Source organism: Pan paniscus, chromosome 2 (assembly GCF_029289425.2).
Source record: "Pan paniscus chromosome 2, NHGRI_mPanPan1-v2.0_pri, whole genome shotgun sequence".
Classification (NCBI taxonomy): domain Eukaryota; kingdom Metazoa; phylum Chordata; class Mammalia; order Primates; family Hominidae; genus Pan; species Pan paniscus.
Window position 1 is genome coordinate 19,474,704 of NC_085926.1, and position 26,306 is coordinate 19,501,009.

Sequence of the window (26,306 nt, forward strand, 5' to 3'; positions counted from 1 at the left end):
AACTCAAGATGGATTAAAGACTTATATGTAAAATCCACAAGTGTAAAAACCCTGGAAGACAACCTTGGCAAATAGCATTCTGGACATAGGACCTGGCAAAGATTTCATGACAAAGATGCTGAAAGCAATTGCAACAAAAGCAAAAATTAATGAGTGGGGTCTAATTAAAGTAAAGAGTTTCTGCACAACAAAAGACACTATCAACAAACAGCCTACAGAGTGGTAGAAAATTTTTGCAAACCATGCATCTGACAAAGGTCTAATATTCAGCATCCATAAAGAACTTAAACACATTTACAAGCAAAACACAAACAACTCCACTAAAAATGGGTAAAGGCCATGAACAGACACTTTTCAAAAAAAGACCTACAAGTGGCCAACAGTCATATGAAAAAAAGCTCAATATCACTGATCATTAGAGAAATGCAAATCAAAACCATGAGATACCATCTCACACCAGTTAGAATGTCTCTTATTAAAAAGTCAGAAAATAACAGATGCTGGAAAGACTGCAGAGAAAAAGGAAGAATGCACTGTTGGTGGGAGTGTAAATTAGTTCAACTGTTGTGGAAAGCAGTGTGTCAATTCCTCAAAGAGCTAAAAACAGAACTACCATTCAACTCAACAATCACATTACTGGGTATATACCCAAATGAATATACATTGTTCTACCATAAAGACACATGCACACATATGTTCATTACAGCACTATTCACAATAGCAAAGACATGGAATCAATCTACACTCCCACTGATGATAGACTAGATAAAAGAAAATGTCAGATATATATATACACATATATATATATATCTCTCACATTCATATTATATGTATGTGTATATATATATACACTATATATATACACACACAATCTCTATATATGTATATATAGATATACACACACACACACACACACACCATGGAATACTACACCGCCATAAAAGAGAATGAGATCATGTTCTCTAAATGAACATGGATGGAGCTGGAGGCCATTATCCTAAGCAAACTAATGTAGGAACAGAAAACCAAATGCCACATTTTCTCACTTATAAATGGGAACTAAATGATGAAAACACATGGACACCAAGAGGGGAACAACAGATACTGAGACCTACCAGAGGGTGAAGGGTTGGAGGAGGGAGAGGATCAGAAAATATAATAGGTACTAGGCTTAGTACATGGGGAATGAAATAATCTGTACATCAAACCCCCGTGACACAAGTTTACCTACATAATAAACGTGCACATGTACCCCTGAACTTAAGATAAAGTTTTTTTAAAAAAAGAATGTTGATATAGGCCCACAATTTCTTCTGGCTTGTCGAGTTTCTACTGAAAGGTCTGCTGTTAACCTCATGGGGTTCCCTTTGTAGGTGACCTATCCCTTCTCTCTAGCTGCCTTTAACATTTTTTCTTACATTTCAACCTTGGAAAATCTGATGATTATGTGTCTTGGGGATGTCTTTCTCTTTAGTATTTCACCGGAGTTCTCTGCATTTTCTGAATTTGAATGTTGGCCTGTCTAGAGAGGATGGGAAGGTTTGCATGGATGATATTCTGAGATATATTTTCCAGGTTGCTTGCTTTCTCCCTAGCTCTTTCAGGGACCCCAGTGATTCATAGATTTTGGTCTCTTTATATAACCTCATATTTCTCAGAGGTTTTGTTCATTCTTTTTTTTTCTTTTTTATGTATTTTCTGTTTTGCTGAGTTATTTCAGTGAGCCAGTTTTTGAACTCTGAGATTCTTTCCTCAGCTTGGTTTATTCTGCTCTTAATAATTGAGGTTGCATTGTAAAATTCTTGTAGTGTGTTTTTCAGCTATTTGCTTCTGTTTTATAATGGCTGTTTCATCCATCAGCTCCTGAATCATTTTATGGTACTCATTAGATTCCTTGCACTGGGTACTGACTTTCTCCTGAATCTCGATTGTCTATGTTCCCATCCATATTCTGAATTCTATTTCTGGCATTTCAGCCATTTCAACCCAGTTAGGAACCCTTGCTGGGGAACTAGTGTGGTTGTTTGGAGGAAAGAGGCCACTCTGGCTTTTTGAGCTCCCAGAGTTCTTACGCTGGTTCTTTCTCATCTGTGTGGGCTGGTGTTCCTTTAACTGTGGTGTAATTTGGGTATAATCAGTAGGTTTCATTTCTGGATGTTTTCAGAGAGCCGAGGCTTTGTGCAGGGCCTTTATTTTTAGCTGAGCTCTTGTCTTTGGTTTCACAGAGGAGTATATTACCAAAAGTATTTTTGGTGTTCAAGTTTGTGCTGTGATTCAATAGGTGGTGCTTAAGTGAAATGGCCAGTAGGTAGGCATTTGCTTGACCATGTGGCTCCTCTGTATTTCCTCATGATTGCAGCTGTGCTCCCTCTCAGCGCTCTGACAGTGTGGGCTCCTCTCCCACTTGAGGGCTGGCTGCAGATCTCGGTTTGGCTCTCCTGGGCTGCACACTGCAATTCTGGGGTGAGCTCAGGCTTTATGTGGCCTCCTCCGCTTGGAGGCAGCAAGGCCAGGGACCTTAGCAGTGACTGTGACAGAGGGCCTTTCTCTCGTCTCTGGGGGCTCCACTCCAGAGAAATGCAGAGTTGCTACCGATCAGTATAATCAGCCAAGGTTGGGGTGGCTGCACTGGGGGCCCAAGTTGGGGGCGCCCTACCTGATAACAAGCAGGGAGGGTACATAGGTCACAGAGTAGACAGACTGGCCTCTTTCCTTAGGGCAACTGCAGCTTCCTAGAAGTGTGGTTAAAGCACTCATGGTCTTTTTGCCTTCCCCAGTCCGAGGGCAGCAAGAGCAGTACCACTCTGCAGTGGCCATGGGAGTGGGCCTTCAGTTGTCTCTGGGACCTCTGCCTCAGAGAAACACACCGCCCCTGCCACTGGAAATGTTCAGCCAGGGGATGAGACAAACGCACTGCTGGCCTGAGCTGGGGGCCCTACTTGGTGAAGAATGGAGGTTCAAGAGCTTACAGGGAGGAGAGACTGAGCTCCTCTCTGTATGGTGGCTGTGGTGTGCTTGGAGCACAGGTGAAGCCCTTAAACTGTTTCTTCCCTAAAGCAAGGGCAGCAGGAGCAGAACCACTGCTGTGGCAATGACGGAGGGGCTGTTGATTGCCTCTGGGAGCCCCCACCAGGGAACCTCAGAGCCAGTATCAGTGGGTGTGCTCAGCTATGATGAGGAGGCTGATCTGTGGTCCGGAGCCAGAAGCCCTGCCTCATGAAGAGTGGGGGGCCTGGGCTCACAGGGAAGAGGGTCTGGATTCCTCTCCTTATGGTGTGTAGTGTGCTGAAGGCGCCAGCATAGTGACTAGGCCCTTTGTTCCATACCCAGCCCCAGAGCGATTAGGGCAGTACCACTGCAGCTGCAATGGCAGAGGGATTGTGGGTTTTCTCTGGGAGTTCCTGCTCAGAGAACTGCAGAGCCACCTCCAACTGACATGTTCAGGTGGGGACAGGGTAGTTGTGTTAGAGTCCCAGGTCACAAGGGCCTCCCAGTAAGGAGAAACAGGATTGGAGACCTGGGTGGAAAAAGGTCTGGCTGCTTTTTCCACAGGACAGCTGCATTGTGCTGGGGATCTGCACCAGTCCCTTGTCACCACGTACCTTCTGGAAGCCTGAAGGCAACAGGGGCGAGGGCTGCAAGACAGCAAAAATGGCGGCTTGCCTCTGTGGGAGCACCGTCCCAGGAAAACACGGAGCTGCTACCTTCCCAAAAGATGGCTCTTACTATTTTCGGGTATATTCCTCTGATGACTAATCTGGGTTATTATCATGAAGGGAAGTTGATTTTATTTGCATCTATTGAGATGATCATTCGGGTTTTGCTTTTAATTCTGTTTATGTGGTGAATCACATTTATTGAATTTTGTATGTCAAACCAGCCTTGCATCCCAGGAATAAAGCCTACTTGATCATGCTGTATGAACTTTTTGATGTGCTGCTGGATTCAGTTTGCTAGTATTTTGTTGAGGATTTTTATGTCTATATTCATCAGGGATATTGGCCTGAAGTTTTCTGTTTTCACTGTGTCTATGCCAGATTTTGGTACTAGGCTTATTCTGCTTGACTCTTGACCATCAGTACATTTGGTAAAAGATGAGATAAGGTTACCTTAGGTAATCAAAGGTATCAAAAAGTAGGAGGAAGAAAAATATATTGCATGCCAAACACTTAAATATAGTATTGCATTTAACCTTAATAACAGCCAATCTGGTGTTCATTTCTCTGCTTAGTCAGTTATTACTTTGCAGCCATCACCAAATCACTTAACTCTAATTTGGTCCTTTTGTTTCCTCTTCTGCAGAATAGAGACTAAAAATACCTATATTATAGGATCACAGTGGGAATTAATGGACATAATGTCTGGGAAACACTTATCAGGGTGCTTATCACATGATGGACAAATAATTGATAGGAAATAGGATGATAATAACTGTGATGTTGGTCATGAGCTCTTACTACTCAAAATGTGTCTCCAGGGCCAGCAGCACCAGTATTACCTGGGAGCTAACTAGAAATTAGGAATTTCAGGCCCCACCTCAGACCTCCCATGTCAGAATCTGCATTTTAATGAGATCCCTAAGAAATTCATGTGCACATACATGTTTGAAAAGCACTAGTACAGAAAAATGACTCTGGGATTCAGCAACTTGACAGAACTCATCTAGTGGTAAACCACACAGCTAGAAGCATACTCAAATCAGAAGATGCTAAGGCCAGCATCTTTCTCTTATATCTCTAACGGTATCTGTGATTGGAGGTGTTCAGCCTTCCTGAATCCCATTGTCATGTTCTTCTATAATCCAAGCTATAAATGAAAGGCTTTTTACAAACATGTTTTCATGTCTACCACAGTAGCAAGAACACCATAATTTTGTTTTATTTTTCACATTTTTAATTATTCAGCTGTTTTGTCACCATTTAGGGAATTATTACAAAACTTATGTCTAAAATGCATCTGATTAATGCATATTTAGGCGGCTAAGCAGATGTAGAATCAGTTGACTGCTATCATAAAATTAAACACTGATGAAACATATATTTGCACAGCAATAATGATCCTGGCATTTGTATAAATATAACAGATCTATTTCCCTAATCATCTAGGGAAAAAAATGAGGAAAGGGTGACAGAATTACCAAATTTGTCTGGCTTACTAGGCAGATCATTTTCAAGTACAAATTTTTTTTCATGTGAATAAAATCATGTTAATTAACAGCATCTATTACCACATTAAAATGAAAGAAGTGTATTTGAGCAAAAAACAATGTAGATAATATCAGAAGCATGTTTCCAGGACATGTCATAATTTCCAGAGCTTCTTTATAATCATGGTAGGTGCATGTTTTTAAGATATTCCTCTATAGTGCCATAGTTTGATTTTATACAAAATGTGTCCTGAGATTCAAGCCTAAGTGAATAAGATATATATTTTTCCCCACATTTTAGTATCTCTGAAATTTAAATCTGTCTTACAATTGATGGTATATCAACACTGATTGGCAGCAGTTTTTCTTCTTTTTTTGTAATCAGTGGAATATTTGATTCAATTAGGGGATTAGGAGTCCCAGTAAACTGAAACCTTGTCCACAGGGATTACCACAGTGAGATAGTGGAAAACAAGTGGAACAGAAAGGATAGCTCATGCCTATGAGCGTTCAGGCAAAAAGAGAAGTGAATAAATAGAAGTAATGAGATTAAATAAGAAATGATTTCATAGATTTCTATTTCCAAAGAGCCAGAAAGAAAAATCGAGGAAGATGAGCAAATATAGCAAAATAGCAAGAAAGAAGAATAGGGAGATAGAGAAAAAAAAAAGGAGAGAGAATGAAGCATCAAGATGGAAAATACAGCCAATAAGCCCACTATTGTGATCATTATTTTTTAGGTGTGGTATCCTGTGGTAGACATTCAACTTGGTGCTCCTTTTCTCATTACACACACTGATCAGTAGTGGTCCTAGAGGATAGGATGAGGCAGTTGTTTTTGGCACATTGTAGAAGGTGTTTTCTCTTCTCTGGCCTGCACAGGTAGATCCACACCCCTTCCTGTGCTCCTTCCCTCCCGCAAACTCTGTACATACTTCTCTTTCCTCTGCCTACTGCATTTCACCCAGTCCCAAACCACCAGGATATGTAAAATGATTAATACTTCTGTTTGTTCTTTCAGGTGATATCAAGACTATCAAACAAATCTATGGTCTCACAGGTATGGCTTTTGCTACACAGCAAAATATTTATCTAAAATCTGGAGGATTACCAATAAATCTGTCTTTCTCTTCAGAATTTCATTTATTTATCTTTTACTTTCCCTACTTGACTTCCCAATAAGAGATGTGGCAACTGACTTGCTTGAGTTTGAGTATAGAGGAGAATTGAAACTCATAGTTCTATGGGAGCATTTTATAGTTATTGTTATAAAGCAGTTTGTTACCAAAACATGCCAAATGTAAAGTCCTAAGGTGTTAATCTTAAAAGTACTTTCATTGCATTTAAAATTGGCAGTCAAATTTTTTCTTGTAAGTGTCCATAATGCTAAAAATATGGTTGAGAGATATTCTGGAACCATGTTTTATGATTCAGTCAGCTCTTAAAACAGTTTCAACTTTTAAGAACTCTCTAATTAATTTCAAGAAAAGTTTCCCGAAAAAACTAATTTGTTAAGATTATTAGCTGGACTTTTATTACCAATAATCCTGTGACACAGAGGCACGCAAATAGATTAAATTACATAATGCATTATGAAGACATTAAGAATTTACTGAAGATGATGGTGGAGAAGGGTCAAATAGGGTTTACTTTTTATTTTAATTGTACTTTAAGTTCTGGGTTACATGTGCAGAACGTTCAGTTTTGTTACATAGGTATACATGTGCCCTGGTGGTTTGCTGCACCCATCAACCTGTCACCTACATTAGGTATTTCTCCTAATGTTATCCCTCCCCTAGCCCCCCACCCCCCACAGGCACCAGTGTGTGATGTTCCCCTCCCTCTGTCCATGTGTTCTCATTGTTCAACTCGCATGTATGAGTGAGAACATGTGGTGTTTGGTTTTCTGATTGTGATAGTTTGTAATGTCGGCTGCCCTGATTGTGAGTCAATATCTAAGCAACTTGTCTAAGACACCAAGTCTCCATGACAAAATGGAAGTATGAAATTTCCACAAACTTGTAGAAGTACAAATACTTGACAGGTTATTAGTCAGAGAATTCAATTAGAGCCAATAGAGGCTTCTTGAAACAAAGGAATGATTAACTTGCCAATGCAAATGTAAACAGAATTCTAATTAGAGAATGCGCTCATTGTTTCTCATTTCTTAGATTAAGTTTGCCCTGTTGTGTCTTTAGCTGGGTAAACTAATTTTTCTATCCAACAATGCTACTATACAAATGTTCCCCTGTAATTCCGTGTAGGCCCAATTTTTGTTAAAAACACAGAGTTTTAAATGCTGTGAAAAACAAACAAGAGTAACATCATGACTATCCCAGCAAAAAAAAAAGTATGCCCTCGTCATTAATTAAAATAACCATACGTATTTGGAAAGATGAGTCTAAGAATGCCATTTCTTCAAGAAATTTTGAGCCAATAAGATTAAAGTACAAGAACTTCATAAGTAAACTATGCATTTCACTCAGCACCTATGGCCTAAACTGAACGGGCTATTGCCTATAAGTCACTGCAATGTTAGATCTGTTATTATACCTGTAATATATACACCATATACACCAAAAAATCCGTATACACCAAAATCCATATACACCAAAAAAACAACTATTCATTTAAGTCAATAACCATGACAGCCCAGAGTCTGAATAGTAATCTTAGGGATTTTCAGTTCTTTGCCTTATTTTTATTATAAATTATTGATGATCAGATATAAGGGATTCAATTTTCAAAAAATACAGAAGCACAGAAAAGTGAGCAGAGAAGCCATGTCTGGGGCAAAGCCAGAAGCACACACTATTACAGTGACTCTGTTGAGGGCCACTAGTTAGCCTTTGCTGCGTTCACTGCCCTGGCCCTTCCATCATCACCTCAATTGTCTTTTCCCACACTCTTTCTTTCCTCTTCTTAGTCTACACAGTTGAATGATCCCAGTCAAGAGTCCAGTAGTTACAGGATGGGTTTTGGCAAGACTATTTTTCCTTCCTTTTCCAAGGCTTTTCAAAGGAAGCAGACCAGGTGGTTTGCTTCTTTTCTTGCTAGTGACTGGAAAGAACAAGGAGAGCAGGAAGCAGAGTAGCTGAGAATACTTCTGATCTTCTTCCATTCATGTGATCCAAAATAGGAAAGCTTTTTATTCTCAAGAATAATGCAATTTTGCTGGTTAATCTCCATGTAAAGTTCCAGTAAAGACCCTGTAATTTTAAATAACAAGGCCTAAGACCCTCCATTAAAGTGGAAAATGTCTTTATTTCTAAGAGCATGCCATCATATACTATTACAAATGACAGGCTGATTAAAATCTAGTTGCAAACCTGGTATAATGCACCTTTCACGTGGCTCCCCATGAAGACAGTTTAAAAGACCAAGAGAAGGGTTAAAATCAGGGGCTAAAAATCAACAAAGCATAGAGAGTAAACCTGGAGAAGAGCAGAAGTGGGAAGACCTTTAACACCTGATAAAATAATAACAAAATCTGCAAAGACTTCAGTTTTAATGAAAAGTAAGTCTCTAAGAGATTTGACTTTGTTCTAATGAGACCTCCAGCATTAATGATATACCTTTTCTGCGGTTTTTGCAGTCTGTACTAATTTATATTATCCACTGATTTAGTCAGAGCCCAAGGGAAATGGCAACATCAACAAGCGACTCCCATCCATTGTGGAAGATGAGGAAGAGGAGGAGGAGGGGGAGGAAGAGGAGGCAGTCTCCCTCTCTCCCATCTGCACAAGGGGATCTTCTTCGCGCAACAAGAAGGTTGGAAGCAATAAAACCTACCTGGGCTTAAGCTTAAAGCAACTGGCCTCGGGAACGGTGCCCTTTCACTCACCTATCAGAGTCTCCAGGTCAAATTCCCCCAAAACCAAGCAGGAAATTGACCCCCCCAACCATAATAAAAGGAAAGAGAAGAACTTGAAATTGCAACTTTCAACTTTGAATAATGCTGGACCCCCAGACCTCAGTCCAAGGTAAGAGTTCATATCATATAACTTTCTCACGTGAACGTGGCTGCCTTTTATACAGAGTAGTACCTGCCTTCAGCCTTCTGAGCCTTTCTACTCCATAGATTCCTAGCCTGGAATCCTCAGCTTTTCTGAGTTTTGTGGGCAATTTTTTGAGTTTATGTGCAAGTGTGTGTGTGCATGCAGGATGGGCAAAATATGTTCTCAAAATACTAAATGTTCAGAAATCCTTCTTTACTCCTTTTATTCATTTTGCACTACCTATTATGTTAAATGTATATTCCTACCTTGTGATTTTATGATTTATAGTGAAAATAAAAGAAATGGAACAAACTCCATCAATGTTATCCCCTCAATGCTTGATCTTACCAAAAGTTTCATAAGCAATGAGTTGAAATTAGGAAGAAAATGAAATGCAGATTTTTATTTTTCATACTATTCTTGCCTTATTATCAAGGATGGCTAAAACTTAGTTTTATTTCTGGTCTCTTCAATAAGTAACACAGCATGGTTCCATTTTTCATTTCTTAAAAATCACTTTAGAATCCACTAAAGGTGATTGAAAGCGTGAAAAATCCTGATTCCGAAGATGTTCAGGGGTAGGCCATGGTGTAGAAAAGCAATAGCCATCATCAAAATCACATAACAGCTGAATAATAATAAATAAAAGCATGAAAAAAATATGTATTACTTTTTATGTTTCATGTATTTTGCGAGATAATTTCACATTCACAATTGCATTTAATCTTCTCAGAACCCTATAAAGTAGTTTGTGTTATCTCTATTATAAAGTTGCAAGAAGTGAAACTCGAAGGGTAAATATTTTGTCGAAGATCTGAGATATTAAGTATTGAAAGGTAGATTCAAAGTTTGTTTTTCTACTTATAAAGCAAGTGATCTTTCTCAAATACTATATTTTTATTATTTATTTGAACAACATTCTTATTCATTAAGATCAAATATTAAGGAAAAGATAAAATAGGTTTAGCAAAAAGTAGGCGGATGATATATTTTCAAGAATTCAGTTGGAGATGGTAATTTGAAAATATTGCTTAACTCTTCTTCCTAAGTTTATACTAAAATTAAACATAATAAATTATAAATAGGAAGAGACTGTATTGGAGCTGAGAAAGGTTTATATACAGCATAATCTTACATTTATAAAAAGAATATATGTTCCTTTATAGAGAAAATAATATTTTGAGGACATACATCAAAATCTTGACTATAGTAGTAGATTACAGGTGATTTTTATTTTGTTTTTTTGTTACCTTTATGTTTAAATTTTCTACAATAGACTTTTTTTTTAAATAATGAGTGGGTTAGATACTATTTACCATGAAAAGAAGACTAAATACTGATTTAAATATAATTATTTAACTCTGACATTTAGAGTTTTCTCTAAGTCTAGAGTAGAGGTGTAATCAAATTTATTTTCTGTGATGCTAAGGGTTAAAACCTGGAGAGTAGTGATTTAACATGAATTTAGGTCAGAGGACTTTTGTACCATACCTTAAAGTTTTGAATCTGAGAATAAGTAAAAGAGCCTCTGTCTACAACAGTAGTGTGTGATAAAAAATATAATGTGATATAAAATTGTGAGCTACATATATACTTTTAAATTATCTAACAAACAGCTACATTTTTAAGCGTGATAAAAGTGAAATTAATTTTAATAATATATTTTATTTGACTGAATATGTTCCAAATATTATTTTAAATTTGAACAATATAAAAATACTCAGTGAAATAATTTACATTTTTTAACCATATTCTTCAAAATCCAGTGTGTATTTAATTCTTACGGCACATCTCAATTTGCACAAACCACATTTCAAGTACTCAATAGCAATATAAGGCTAATGGTTACTATATTGAATAGCTCAGCTCTAGAGTATCTAGAATTTAGAAGTTTAACATAGTATCTTTCAACTCTTTAAAAATACTGGAATCCGTGAATATGAATCCACAGCCAGCCAATTTCCTTTATTTTAAGTAGGATTGTTGATGGAATTGAAGATGGAAACAGCAGTGAAGAAAGTCAGACTTTTGATTTTGGCTCTGAACGAATCAGATCAGAGCCCAGAATTTCTCCTCCTCTTGGAGGTAAGATCTATATTTAGTCTTCTCCTAAGGTAAAATATTTCTTATTAACTTGTAATGTTTGTTATGGGCATTTTTTTTTTTTTTTGCTTTCCTGTCCTTAGAATATTCTCCCTGTCATAGAACCTTACCAATACCATTGAATAATTTGACATGAGTTTATGCCATTTCCAAATTAAGATGTCATTTGTGATCATTTCTCTGTCCAGATTGGATGAGCTACCATTTAGCAGCGAAGGTAATTGATATGCCAGGAGACTCAAATTTCTGCTATTCATCAGAGGATGGCCATGTTTTACTATTATAAATTTAGATTAATCCATAAAAACATTATCTAGAGGAAATGCCATGTTGATTGTGCACTGAAGGAACATTGGTTATATTTAACCAGTTTATTCAGTGTGAGGTTATATACTTGCAGTTTTCCAGATGATAAATAACTTCGGAAAGGTATAAGCATGTTGGAAATGACGGAGAACTATGTGATGTGTTAACCTTTAGTGATGGTGAATTAATGTGAAGGTACTTCCAACTCTAGCCCAAATCCCTCTCTTTACTTTTCAATCTTGAGTTTGTTGCTCGTAAGAATGATTCTGTCAACAAGACAAATAAAATGACAAATAAACTCTAAAGAAGACACACCTGTATTTGATAAAAAGAGAATAGTGAACATGTGTTGAATAGGCAGAGACAATCCAAAACAATTACCAGCAAACTACCTAATGCAAGGCCAGCAATCCTCACCCAACCTCCCCTTCCCTTCCCACCAAGTTCTAAAATCCTTGTATTAGAATGTCTTGGTAATTAGCAAATCCCTTTATGAACAAAGCCAAGCCCAAGAAAGACATTTGAATATACAGTTCTGGAGATGTTTCTCTGGTAGAATACCAGCATTTCATCTGAATCAGTAATTCCTTCCAGCACTCATCATCTTCTTGGGAAACTAAGGGATACTTGTGAAATTCCTTGATTGGGAGTGTGAAGTGAGGAAAATGCAAAAGGATAAGGAGTACAGTCTTGATTTATTGATTTAACTGACTTACATATGTTGATATTACTGTGCTTGGACCAAGGAGCAAAGAAATCATAGTTATCATCAAACTGGTATATTTGCAATAAAAGCCTGTTGACACCTCAATTGGATGTTTACCTTTTTGGTTCAACTAGAGACAGTGCACAGAAACTCACCATTTCATCCACATATTTCTAGTCCTACCACTCTCTTAGCTTCCTCCTCTTCCTTAACCTATCACCTACCCCTACGCTTACGCATTCAAGCAACAAGTTTTCTAGAAGCAACTTCCAAAATATCTCTTAGTTCCCTCTAAGACTTTCTACCATTACTGCTACCACTCTTTCTCTAGCTATATCTATCTCTTGCTTGCATTGCTACCAAAGTCTTTTCTTTGACCTCACACTGTTTTCCATGCAAAGGGAATTTTATTAATTCAAATTTATTTGTATTACTCTATTCCTATGCTTAAAACCCTAAAATGGCTTTCTATTGCCCTTAGTGTGAAATTCAAACCTATTGCATAATTACTTTATATAAGTTATTTTACTTTTTTAGTAGAGATGGGATCTCCCTATGTTGCCCAGGCTAGTCTTGAACTCCTGGGCTCAAGGAATCCTCCTGTCTCAACCTCACAAAATGCTGGGATTACAAGCATGAGCCACCATGCCTGGCCTACTTTTTAAATGTTTATTTTTCCTGCTCAATTCTAAGCTCCATGAGTGTCAACTATATTTTCTTTATTGGTTGCTATCTACTCTAAAAGAGGGCTGGCCTATTGTATATGACCTTCAATCATTCGTTGAATGAATGGATTACCTCTGCAAGATATATCTGCAAAACAATTTCTTATTACTCTATTTCAGACTGTTTTGAATTACTTTTCTTCCCCCACCAACAAGTTTTCTCCTCATAATTGACCAGAATTAGGATGGTCTTATCTGTCAAATCTTTTCCACTCAAGCTGGCACTGACTCACCTGTACTCTTGTCCCTGACAGAAATAAATATATTTGGAAGAGCAAAGTAGAGAAAAAGTGGAGAAGAAGAACTAAAAACTGGGAGAAATTACCCTTTAGAGTGATGCAGGAAGAGAAAGGCAACCTGCAGTGGATATCAGTATCTGATATATATGTGGGAGGAAAATATGCTCATGGGCACATGAATCAATGTTTAGAATGGAACGAGAGAAGAAAAATAATATCCCTTTTCTATGGCTTGAGCACTGACTATGATACAGTTTTAAACAATGGTCAAAGAAAAGAAAATGTGCCATCTTGGAACATGGCGGTGACTGTACTCGGGGAAATGGGGTGTTTGCAATGGACACATCCAGTCACTGTGGGTGCAATCACCACCATGATGTGTGTCCAGAGAGTATATCTGGTGCCATCCAGAGGAATACAAAAAGCTTGCCTGATCCCCAAAAGACAGTACAGTGCACAGACATCAGAAAAGGTTAAAAGTGATAGCGTGGACTTTCTTTCATATTCTAATTGCCTCGATCCTCAAATATAAGGTTTATTCCTAAAGGACTCATTCTGTATGTGTGTCACTTTTCAGATCCAGAGATTGGAGCTGCTGTTCTCTTCATCAAAGCAGAGGAGACCAAGCAGCAGATAAACAAACTCAACAGTGAGGTATGGAGCTCTTTCTTTGGTCATGCTTAAATGGTAAGAGGAGATACAAATCCTAGTTACTCGCAGAAGCAGTGTAATATAGTAGTTACAAGCATGCATTCCAGAATGAGACCACCATGGGTGAATCTCTGCTCTGCCTCATGTAAGTTGTGTGATCTCTGACAAGTCACTTACCTTCTCTCAAGCTCCACTTCCCCATGTGTAAGAAGGGAAGAATAATAATGCCTGCCTTATGGCCCCTTGTGAAATTAAATAAAATAATCTAGGTCAATCATTTAGCATGAAGTGTCTTAGATATATGCATATTTGGTTTAATTGGTACATTTTAAACTTTTTTGTGACCTTCCATTTTTAATGAGCTAAAGCAAGGTCATAAGTTCACAGAAGAATGCTGTTTCTCAGTGTAGTCAAATGGCCTGAACTCTGTTCTTTCCTCTGACTTGTATTTGCTTGTGTCACCTTGGGTACTTTACCTCTCTAAATCTTACTATCTATTCATTTTTAACAGTTTTATTGAGGTATATTTATATATCATAAAATTTGTCCATTTCACCAATACAGTCCAGTGAGTTTTAGTAACTTTACTGAATCCATCATCTATAAATCAGTTTTAGGATATATTTTCTTCCCCCAATAAGATCTCTTATACTCATTTTACAGTTAATCTCTATTCTTATGTCCAGCCTTAGACAACTACTTATGTACTTTTTATTTCTATAAATCTGCCTTTTCTGGCAATTTTATAGAAATAAATATAAAAATAAGATACTTTCTTGATTACTGTCTTAATTGGGGTCTCTCTCATTAAAATAAAATAAAACAAGTTCTGAGACTATATGGGTGCAAAAGTTTATTTGAAAAGTGATACAGGAAGTATAATTAAAGAACAGAGAAGTAAGAAAAGGAAGGAAAGCAAAACAGAAGGATGTGTTAGTGAGACAGTTAAACTTGTAAACAACTGGGGCTCAATCCCACTGGAGACCTCTGAGAGACTATGTAGGACAACTCAAAATTATTCAACCAAGGAGCCAGGAAAAGTGGAGTTGAGGCTCTTCAGGCAGGCCTGAAGAAAAAAAATTGCTCAGGCGAGAATATGCAGCAAAACCTGTGCCTATCTTTGGTGACCAGGGTAGACCCAGGCAAGGGCATGTGGGCAGGGACAGACAGTGCAACAGAATCCTTTTCTAGGAGTAAAGTCTTAGTAATAGTTGATTTGATGACACTTTGGGGAAAATGTAATCACACGTGATGGTATTGATGAGATTTATGAAAAATGAAGTTCACGTAACTTCCAGTTATCTGTAATAAGGGCAGACTGAGTAGCTTGTCATAAACTCTGCAGGTTTCTCTTAAACCTGTGTTTCTTCAGCTTCGTGGAGATTTATGTTTTACTACCATCTCCCTTCTGCACCTGCCCTCTCTGGAGCTGAGATTGTTGCTAATAAGAAGTAAGAGAGCTGAAGGACCGACTAACAAGGCAGAAAAGGAATACTAGATGGTCCACTAACTGGCTTGAAAATACTTAAATCACAAAGACTCAGCCATGCACTGGATCACCCAAATAACCTCTTGTTAAAACAAAAAAACAAAACAAAAAAAAACACCGAAACCCAAAACAAAACTAATGCAACTCCCCGTTGGAGAACTGGATGTTAACCTTCTGTTGAACAGTTTCTCTTCAGATACTGCTCTTAGCTAAAACCACCTATCAATACCATTTGAATTCTTTCCTCTCATATTTGAGAAGCGCATTTAATAATTTTAAAAACTGACCGACCTATATCTTAGTTCAAATATTAGAGTTAGTGATTCTTCTGAGAAAAAATGTCTATATGTTCACCTTTAGGAATGTAGATAATTTTTCCAAGTTAGGGCTGTAAATCCACACAGTTTGTTATTTTCCTTTGACAATGTGAATCGGGTAGATCCATTAACAAAAAAAAATTACCATTTTAAAAACAAAATATCTTCCCAGTATGAGCCTGTATTCACGATTTTCTTTTTTCTTTTTAAATTATACTTTAAGTTCTGTGGTACATGTGCAGAATGTGCAGGTTTGTTACATAGGTATACACGTGCTATGGTGGTTTGCTGTACCTATCAACCCGTCATCTACATTAGGTATTTCTCCTAATGCTATCCCTCCCCTAGCCCCCCGAGATGACACACATCTTTTTATCTTGTCAAACATTTAAATAAAAAGGGAAAGATAAAATATCAAGGTCCAACTATTCTTTCCCAAAGAATTAGGTTTTCCATAAAGGAAAATATCTGATTTATTCTTGGTCGAAGATTAAGTAGAAAAATCTTATCCTTCACACATAATTTAATTTATACACAGTTTTGACCCTTTGGATAGTGCATAAAAACCCACTAAGATGGGCAGAATAAAAATACAAATGGACTTCAAACTGTAAAATTATCCCTCTTCTAACCTATTTTTCTCTTCCTCATCTTTCTGTAAAATGATAGTTTATATAGAAAATATAGAAAAAAAAATTTTTAAAGTCCAAGCCTAATTTTACCATTTTGCCTATTTTCTACTAGTAACATGTGTCATCATTTGATTGCTTTATTCTTTGTTTTTGCTATTATCTGGTTAATAGCAAGCAAGAGAAGAATTGATAATAAATGTGGGATGCACTGCATGAAAAAAACTACCACCAAAAGGACAACCGAAAATATGTGTGATACATGCCACACAGACTGTGGGCCTTTGTGTGAGGTGTCAGAGCACTGCAGAATCTCTATTCTGATATTTGTTTAAAGATTTAAGACATAAAGAAAGTGTTCATCAGTGTGTACATTTCATAATCATAATCTGCAAGCTAAATACAGAACTAAAATCTGAAAAGTAATAATATTGGTAATTACCTACATTCACAGAATAGTTAGGAGAGTTTAAAAGATGTGGGGCAGCTGCTAATATTAGAACGCTTTGACCACATTGCCATTGCTTTACAGCATAGTATGAAATAGTGCGACTCTAAGGAAACTCTTTGAAAATTACAAAAATGTCACGATAGGGCCATGGGCTGTGTAAGTCAAATGCTCCACTTCTGAAAAGGTTTGTAGGTGAAGGTTAGAGTGCATTCTCATTTCTGAAATCTGGCTGACCCAGAAAGATACAGAGGCAAAGCTTACCAAGGGAGACTGTGTGCTCTGGCACAGCAGGCAGAAGGCATAAAACACACTATGGAAGAAAGAGAATTCACTTTGGAAAGAGACAAATATTTAGATTCCTATTCTGTGATTTCAACAAGGTGTTTACTTTCCCTAAGCTTAGATTTGTCCTCTATTAAATGATAATAATAGAACCTGTAATCAAGGATTGTTGTGAGAAGTTAATATCATATGTAAAGCACTGAGCACAGTATCTTCCCTTAATAAGTGGTCAATAAATGTTGATTCCATCCTCATACAAGGTTATGCTTTGATTCAACAAACGGTGACTCTCATATAAGCACCCTCCTTCTACCTAACAGTGCCCAGTAGAGTAATAAGTGAGAGAGGATCAATGTTTATAGAATAAAATGAAAATGAATGGACCTAAGAAGAACATATTTGGTTATGAAAATCACTATTTTCACCTAAGAGACTTTCTTTTTGCTATAAACATACTCCATATGAAATTAGAATAGAAAACAAAATGGCAGATTAATGATATTTCAAAGCATCTTATCTTAACTAGTTTGATTGTAATTGTGCTACTGTATTATTTTTAAAAAACATTTATTCTGTAAGACTTATGGATTGAGTAGCAAATAGATGCATATACTAGTTTAACAATGTTTAACCATTACCTGATATTACAATAAACATATAATTGGCAAAATGATAATAAAAACCGGATGGAAAATAACCTGCCAAGCTTAACAGAAAGGTAAGCATAACCATATCTGCATTTATAAAATGAGAGAAAACAGGTAGCTTGTTATTTCATCCTTACTCACCCAAGTGTGCTTTGGTTTAAATACTCTACTTGCTGTATTTTATCATTTTATTTTGTGTATATGTAAAGGGGTCAGAGTTAATATTAGGTGATTTTAATCCATCTTGAATCTTAAACATACTATGGAGAATAAAATGTGTAACATGCCTAAACAAAAAAAAAATGAGCTTTGTAGAAACATAGCAACTTGTATTAATTGATTATTGAGGCTGAGAGGTCTCATGATCTGCAGTTGGCAAACTGGAGAACCAGGAGATCTGATGGTGTAGTTCCATTCTAATTCTGAAGTCCTAAAAACCAGGAGAGCCAGTGGTGTCAGTTCCATTTCGAAAGCCAAAAGGCTTGGGACTCAAAAAGAGCTGACTTTTTTTTTTTCAGTTCAAGTCCAAAGCTAGGGAAAGACCAATGTTTTAGCTCAAACAGTCAGGCAGGAGGAGTTTCCATTTACCTAGACTTTTTGTTCTATTCAGACCTTCAACTGATTGGATGAGGCCCACCCACATTAGGGAGGGCAGTATGCTATATTCAGTCTACTGATTCAAATGCTAATCTCATCCAGAAACACACTCAAAGACACACCCAGAATAATCTACCAAACATCTGGGCACCCCATGACCCAGTCAAGCTGGCATACAAAATTTACTATCACATCCAACAAATGTCCTCTGTTTGTCAGTCCAGTGGCTTCCTTTACAGTTGAAGTCATTGGCCTGTTTCAATGTCTAAACTGCTTTGATGGGAATAATTATTTTCCCCTTTAGCGATATAATAATTCTTTTTAGGGTCTGATTGGATCTAAAATTTTTTTTAAATTTTCCCATAGCAAAAGATGTCATGGTTTTCTTTGTGAGATAAATTAAACACTTTCTCAAACTCCAGAATTTAGAAAGTATTTCAGTTTTACCCTTTACAACTTGGTATAGTGTAAGTTATACATATATATGTATATGTGTGATAAGAACCAATATTTGAGAGAGCTGAGTTCAATTACTGAGGCTCACTACTTTGCTGGGAATCGGAGTGATATGGGGTTGTTTCCTATAACACATTAGCACGTTGTTAACTTTAAGTGATATGAGAAGCCCATTCGTATCAACTTGGGCTCTAGCATTTTAGAGACCAAGCTCTTATTGCTATTGAGTCCAAAAGAAAGGCCTCTTTTTTTAGGAATGACTGTGTTTGCATTACATTTCATAATTGGATAATAGGTCAGTCATGTCCTTTAAAAATAGATATTACAGAAATGTCCTTATATGCACTATTATCCTAAGGCTTTAGAGAAAATTATTTTATACATCACTATGACCTAAAAGTTAGATTTCAAATTTAATTTTGTAATATCAGGATCTTTTAGCTTTATTTTCTCATTTTCAACTCCTCAAAAAGTCCAGTTACTGTTTCTAACATATTGAAGAGTCCTGCCATTATCAGATAAGCACTGTTATAAGATAAATTATACTGAGGTAACAAACTCCAAATTGATTAAAATTTATTTCTCGTTCAAGCAAAATGCCTAACACAGGTCAGCAGAAGGGGCTGCACCATCTGCAATGTCACTGCTTGGCTGTTTTCCATTTGAAGTGTGGAGCACAGTTGTTCGGTTTGAAAGACAAAAACATCATTTCTATCGGTATTCTATTAACCAGAACTAATTCCATGGGCACAGTTAATTTCAATTGGAAAAGAAAGTGTAAGCTTTTGTATATCCTAAAAGAAATAGAAAACTGGATACTGGCAAACACTAATAATATCTACCATAGCACCTAAAAGCTATTAGGAAAATTTTGTTTCTCATTTAATTTTGCTCAAAATTCAATTCCAAATATCCCCCAATTTAATGTATTATATATTATCAAAGTAAAAAAATACCAGCAATGAAAGGCCTTCCACTGGAAAACAGAGAAAGAATCTGAGTTGTTGTCTAGGTTATACTTGACAAAGCTAATAGATTAATGAAATCTCCTTGAGTCAAAGAGATGGAATAATAAGAGAGGCTGTTTTTTATTTAAGAGTTGCTTTACTACTTTTCCAAATGCCTACAGAAACAGGATACTACTAATATTTCACATAAGGAAACCTGCATGAGTAATATCTTAAGGTAAAGTTGATTCCTTAGTCCTCTGAATTAGTGTTGCCATTATATCTTTTCATTGACAATTGAGTCAACTGAAACACACTGACAGAATTGTCAGGTCATTCCAAGATTTGTCTATATAGGCTTTTTTCTTCTTCATCCTGATCATATATAGTTCTTGATCATCAATTTTCAAAGCAAAACATAAACAAAGACTGTACATTCACTTTTTGACCTAGAACGACAAAATTCAATTAACTGCTGGCAAAACCAACAGTTTTTCTTTTAATTTTTAGATATGTGTTATTGATGTTAATACTACGTTTTGTGGACATAGGCTTTTAACCTGGAATGTTTCCAACTAATTTATGTTTTGTAGAACTCCTTTTGGTTATTTTCCAGTTCTTAAGCCTGTATAAATAGGCAGATTTATAACTCTCATGAGAATTTTACTGACTTTAAAAAATTCTAAACAACAATGTGGATCTCTCAAAAGAAAAAAAAATGTATGTCATTCAGAAAGCTTCTCCTGTGAGGGGTGGATTTAAAATGCATGTAACTTTTGGAGACTGGTTGTTTTCGTCCTCTTTGCTTATGATTGCTTACAGATAGGACTCTTCTCGTCTTTGAATAGAAGGACTAAATGGATATATCAGTAAGGGCCCAAGTAAAAACCAATGTTGCATTCCAAATGGGCAATTTTAGCATGTTGAATTAAAAGGTTATTTACAAAGAAGTTAGTAGAGTATAGGCAAACCACAAGGGGTAGAACCACCCCTCTTGATAATAACAGCAGAAGTTCACCACAACTCCTAGGTCAGAAGGGGCCAGAGTAGAGAGCAGTTACAGAAACATGAGTTAGAGAAGGCTGGGTGGAAAAGGTCAGTTGTCAGAAGCTGTGCTCTTTTGTTTTGTAGTGACATAGTGACTACAGTTAATAACAATGTATTGTATATCTGAAAATTGCTAAAACAGTAGATCTTACCACAGAAAAAGTGGTAAGGATGTGAGGTAACAGATATGCTAATAAGCTCAACTTAGTCATTCCACAATGTATACATATATCAAAACATCAAGTAATATAACATAAATTATATTATTTTTGTCAATTTAAAAAATCAAAATAAAAAAAGAAATTTCAAAATATATTGGGGCTAAGGATCTGTCTGTAGAGCATGAATTAGCAGCACTGGCATCAACTTGAGCTTATTAGAAATGCAGAATCTCAGGCCCCGCCCAAGACCTACCGCATCTGAGTATACTCTTTGTCTAAATCCCCAGATGATTCCTATACACATTAAAGTTTGACAAGCACTGTTCTATACAACCAGTATTCTGAGAGCAGACAAACTTTCATTTGATGTTTACTGATAGCAGTAAAGATCCCTTAGCCAGACAGCAATTTGAATACTAATCAAACTTTGTCACAGAAACCAGGAAAACAGATGACAAAAGCAGTCAAAGGGTTGATAAATAATAGATTACCATGGTACAGCTGAAGTAATGTCCAAAGGCCTGAGCTTGCAGAAACTCAACGAAGCTATTGAATCACTTTCAAGACTATAATTGGTCATTTTGTATTGGTAATGCTAGACTTGTAATTCTTCCCTAATTATAATTTAAGAGACGTCGGCTGCACCTGCAAAAGTAAAACCCTGGTTAGTAGTCCTGTGTGACCTAGAACAAGCCATTTTACCTTCCAACATTCTAGTCTCTCCAGCTGTAGACAAAGATTTACAACTTTTATTAGTAAGGGGATTGAGGTCCTCATATGGATGAAATGTATGCAAGTGCCGAGTATGATTATTATTTTAGCTGACAGATAAAAAGACTATCACTTGTTCTGAATGCTTTGTAAAGCAAAAGACACAAGAATGAAATTATTCCAATCGTCTTTTTTGTTTTGCCTGCTTATGGAGTTTGTTTGAACATGTCTGAATCTTATGATAAATATGCAACATAACAAAGGATTAAATGAAAAACCATTTAATTTACCGAATCATAGCTTGTAAAAATGTATATGTATTAGTAGTGGGGCAGGGGAGGGTTGGTATAATTAGTACCCCTTAGGAAAACTGTGTCTAGCAGGAAAATGTGTACATGTTTGGCAAAAATTGAGTGACAGGTCAAGAACTCTTCAAGCTAAGAAGATTATGTCAACAGATGCATTCCCCATCTGCTCACTGAATGCACAAAAATGGAAACCACATTTTTTCTCTGCCTATCAACGGAAGTTCCAGTTGTACTCAAAGCACAAGAATTTTACACCAATCATGCCAATAGCCAAGATGGAGAAATATAAAACGTATGTAAAATGAAGTAAAGCTATTTTATATGATATTATATGTCATTTTATGTGAAATGAAAGGTATTGTCAAAGATAATTTTTCTCTGGTCTGCATTAGAAACTCATACTTCTATTCCCAAAAGGCACAATCTAACCACACACCAGAACAGTAAATCTGTGTTTACACCAAAAAACACACAATCTAACTGTGGACACTGACAACGCATGGTGTTATTGGAATAATAGGTCACCAGTATCGCAGATAGATTATTTAAGCCATTTAGTAACACAATGTTTTGAAAGCTCCCATTTTGAAGTGCTGGGGACTTCCATGAGACGTGGATATTATATGAAACATTCTTACCTGCTAGAGATATACTGACACTTCTTTATCTTTCAGTGATATTTAGGGGCAATTGATGAAAGTGAGTTACTTAAGTTCAATTGAAAATAACAAAAAGTCATAAGAAATTCACCATGCAATTCACTATTCATTGAATGAATCAACAAAGATTTGTAGAGTTCTATTATGTGGCAGGATTTTTACAGGAGCTTGACTACTGTAAAGAGCAATAAATACATGTAGTAGCTGCCCTACCTGCGCCCTAGCTCCACATTGGTCCTTATTCAATTCTGATCAAAACCAGGCTGCACATCCCTACATTTTGGCTCACACATCCTTTATAGAGAATTTTTAATCCATCTGAATGCAGCTGCTCAAACTTTGGATTTGAAATACAGGACCTTAATCTACATTTTCCAATGGCATCAATTATTGCTGTTTCTACTTGCTACTGCAAAGATCCAGGCAAAGCAATACTAAAAATTCGAGACTTTTTCTTCTGATATTGGTTATGTAAAATTGTTACTGGGAATGGCTTATCTCTCCATGCTAAGGCAGAAGAATAGTTATAGAGATAACGGTAGTTTCTATTTTCTTTAAGCTAAATACTTTCTGGATTAGGATTCCCTGCCTTGCAGAAGTTCTCTACCAAGCTTAGTGCCTGTGTCACAAATCCACTATGAAATTGAGCCACCTGGAATTCTGACAAGATACCAGTTACATGGGGACTAAAGTTTTATATCTGTTATATTATTTAATCCTCACAAGGCCCTTATGGAAATATGACACAGAGGAGGGTGGGAAGTAGCATTACACCAATAAAGCTGATTAAACATGAGAGGAGTAAACCAGATACTCTGGAAATGTAGGGCAACAATGACTATTTCTAAACCAACAGAAGTTCTGAGGAAACCTGGATACAGCAGAAATAGAAAAGCTGTGGTAGTCAGTGATTCCCTTCTTAGGGGTATGGAAGGATCAGTGTGTGGATTATCATGGCCAGTTGGCAAGTCAGTTGTCACATAGGTTTTTATTCATGACAGGAGATGTTGTTTAACAAGAGCAAATGCGTTGCCTGCAAAACATCTAATGATTTGTGTGGTTAATGCATGATGCTGGGAGAATAGACAAGGGAGGAATCTTTAGGTGCTTCAAAGTTTTTGGATACAAAACTGTACCACTTGGAAGCACAGATGGTGTTTTCATCACTTCTTTTTTTTAACAGTTGGGATTCTGGAAGAGATAGAGAAATCTTGGATGTGAACAATTGGTTATGCAGATGGTGATGGTAAACTGGTTTGGCCAACAGTTTTAAATTCCAGGCTGATGGATTCTTATCCATGGAAGAATAAGAAGGAGAAGGGGGAAGAAGAAAAAAAGAGGAAGAGGGGAAAGTGGATAAAGAAAATGTATATTAATAAACAAATAATGTATATTGTTATGTTTCCTTTATGCACTGTCTTTATAAATAGAATCTGAAGGCCACATCTACAATAGCTATCCAGAGAAGCAATCAGGGATGCAAAATGTTTACCAAATTTCAGTTGATAAACAACTCTTAATAACTTACTTAATTGAATTCATCACTTGGCATTCATAATGTAGTTATGAGATCTAGGAATCAGTCATTGGGGGAAATTTCCCAGAGAATTAAAACTACCCATGGAAATCAAGTTTATGCTGGGACAGATGACAAAGCAATAAGACAAGTGAAATCCAGCAGAAACCTTGGCCAACGGAGACATATTTCTACAATTACGAAGGAAACACAATAAGGGAAAAGGGATTCTTAACAGTAGAAATACCACCTGCACTTAAAGTGAAGGGATAGTCAAGGCTTTGGTTTAGGAAAGTTGTATATGTGAATTCTAACAGTCATACCTACTTTTAGTATATATACTTGGAATGAAGATGGCCAGTTACAGCTTTTCCAATACAATTTTGTATCAGGCAACTTTCCCCTAAAATATTTACGGTAAAATCATGATATAAAATAATATCAGAATCAAAGGCAATATAACAACCAAAAGTCCTTCAAAATGGAGGTATTGTATTTATTTTTACATTGAAGATTTGCTGAGTGCATGTTGTGTTCTAGGCATTGCCTTGAGACCAGGAGATACTGAGATAACAGTTTCTACCCTCAAGGAACTCAACGACTAGTTGGTACAGTCTCATGTGATGCAAAGTGGTCAGGGTTAAAACTGCTATGTGAGTGTCAATAAGCCAAGGAAAGGCTCTGCTGAGAAAATTAAGTATTAAAAGAAGTTTGAAGGAGAAGATTTTCTTGCCAGACAGAGAAGGGCAGAGGAGAAGAGCCCGCAGTCAGAAGGAATAGCATGCACCAGGGCAGTGAAGGGTAAAGCTCACTGTATCTGATGGTGTGCAAGGGAGAAAATGCAGGACATGGAGCCATTAAAAAATAAAGTAGGGTTTGTGAAGGGCTTTGTATTACCTGCTCAAAAAGATTGTATTTTCTAATATGAGTGTCAGAAACATTTAAATATTTTATGCTGCTGTTGAGGTAAGTGGGAAAACTTTGGCTCATTTGATCAGAACGATTTTGTTTGTTTTAATTGACGTATCTCTTTGCAGTTAAGTTGTATTTTGAAGATGTATCTTCTTTTTTCTTTTAATTATACTTTTAAGTTCTAGAGTACATGTGCACAATGTGCAGGTTTGTTACATATGTATACATGTCTTCTTGAGTGGACAGAGCTTTGTTCACAAAGTAGCCCCAACAATCCTTTTTTAGCAAATGCATGTCTTCTTACCATGCTATGAAGAAGCACTTGAGCCACCACCCTTAGATAGTGGAAACACTGCATTCTTTGCCTTCAACATTTGATGAAGACTGAGATCCTTCCTGTTTTAGAATAAATTTTGATAGCAAGCACAGCAGGAAGCAGTAAACAAAAATGCAGTAAAACTTGATGGCATTTTCTGTGGCAGTATGTTGTCACCTTTACTATCACCACAGTCTCTACTTCTAGGAAATGCCATCTCTCTTTGTGACAGCTGGCTTTGCCATGGTAAAAAGAGAGATCCCTTACTTAACACAATTAATTCCCTCATGCAACTTTAATAAGGTTCAGGGGTGTATCCCCAGAGACACAGTGACAGGAATCTTCCCTAACATAAATTGATTATTTCCCTCTAGAGTTAAAGAAACCTCTGTTTCCTTGAGTTACTTGCTCCTTTTAGTTCAAGCTAGGATAGTAATTTGTTTTCTGAAAATGTCAGTGCTTGTTTATGTTCCTGGATCCTGTCAAGACTCTGGATTCCCATTCTAAGTTCACGGTCTCAAAGTTGTGGCAAATGCATGGTAAGCCAGGCACAGAAAGACAAATATTCCATGTCCTCACTCATATGTGGGAGCTAGAAAAATGTATCTCATGGAGGTAGAGAGTAGAATGATGATTACCAGAGGCTGGGAAGGGAGAGGTTAGGATGAAGACAGGTTGGTTAATGGGCACAGAAGTACAGTTAGATTAAAGGAGTAAGTGCCACTGTTTGACAGCATAGTAAGGTGATATAATTAACAATCACTTACTGTATCTTCCAAAATATCTAGAAGATTTGAAATATTCCCAACACAAGTAAATGATAAATGTTTGAGATAGTGGTTATACTAATTATCCTGATTTGATCATTATACACTGTATTCATATATAAAATATCACATGCATCCTATAAATATGTATAATTATTATATATCAGTAAAAAAAGAATGTGTCTATGCAAAGGTATTTCAATCATGGAAAAATATCTGT

At 36.7% G+C, this 26,306-nt stretch overlaps 1 protein-coding gene across 4 annotated transcripts in view; it reads left to right on the top strand.

Annotated features, from left to right (window-relative positions):
* Positions 1-26,306, top strand: part of KCNH8 (potassium voltage-gated channel subfamily H member 8) — a 398,058-nt gene that overhangs the window by 363,342 nt on the left and 8,410 nt on the right. For 3 of the 4 annotated variants that reach the window (XM_055109557.2, XM_034955949.3, XM_055109558.2), the window contains 4 exons: positions 6,168-6,206; positions 8,774-9,129; positions 11,120-11,229; positions 13,801-13,877. In XM_055109557.2, the coding sequence (XP_054965532.1) occupies positions 6,168-6,206; positions 8,774-9,129; positions 11,120-11,229; positions 13,801-13,877 (582 nt within the window). The remainder of the gene's footprint in view (positions 1-6,167; positions 6,207-8,773; positions 9,130-11,119; positions 11,230-13,800; positions 13,878-26,306) is intronic. The other variant, XM_008951643.5, reaches the window with a different exon arrangement.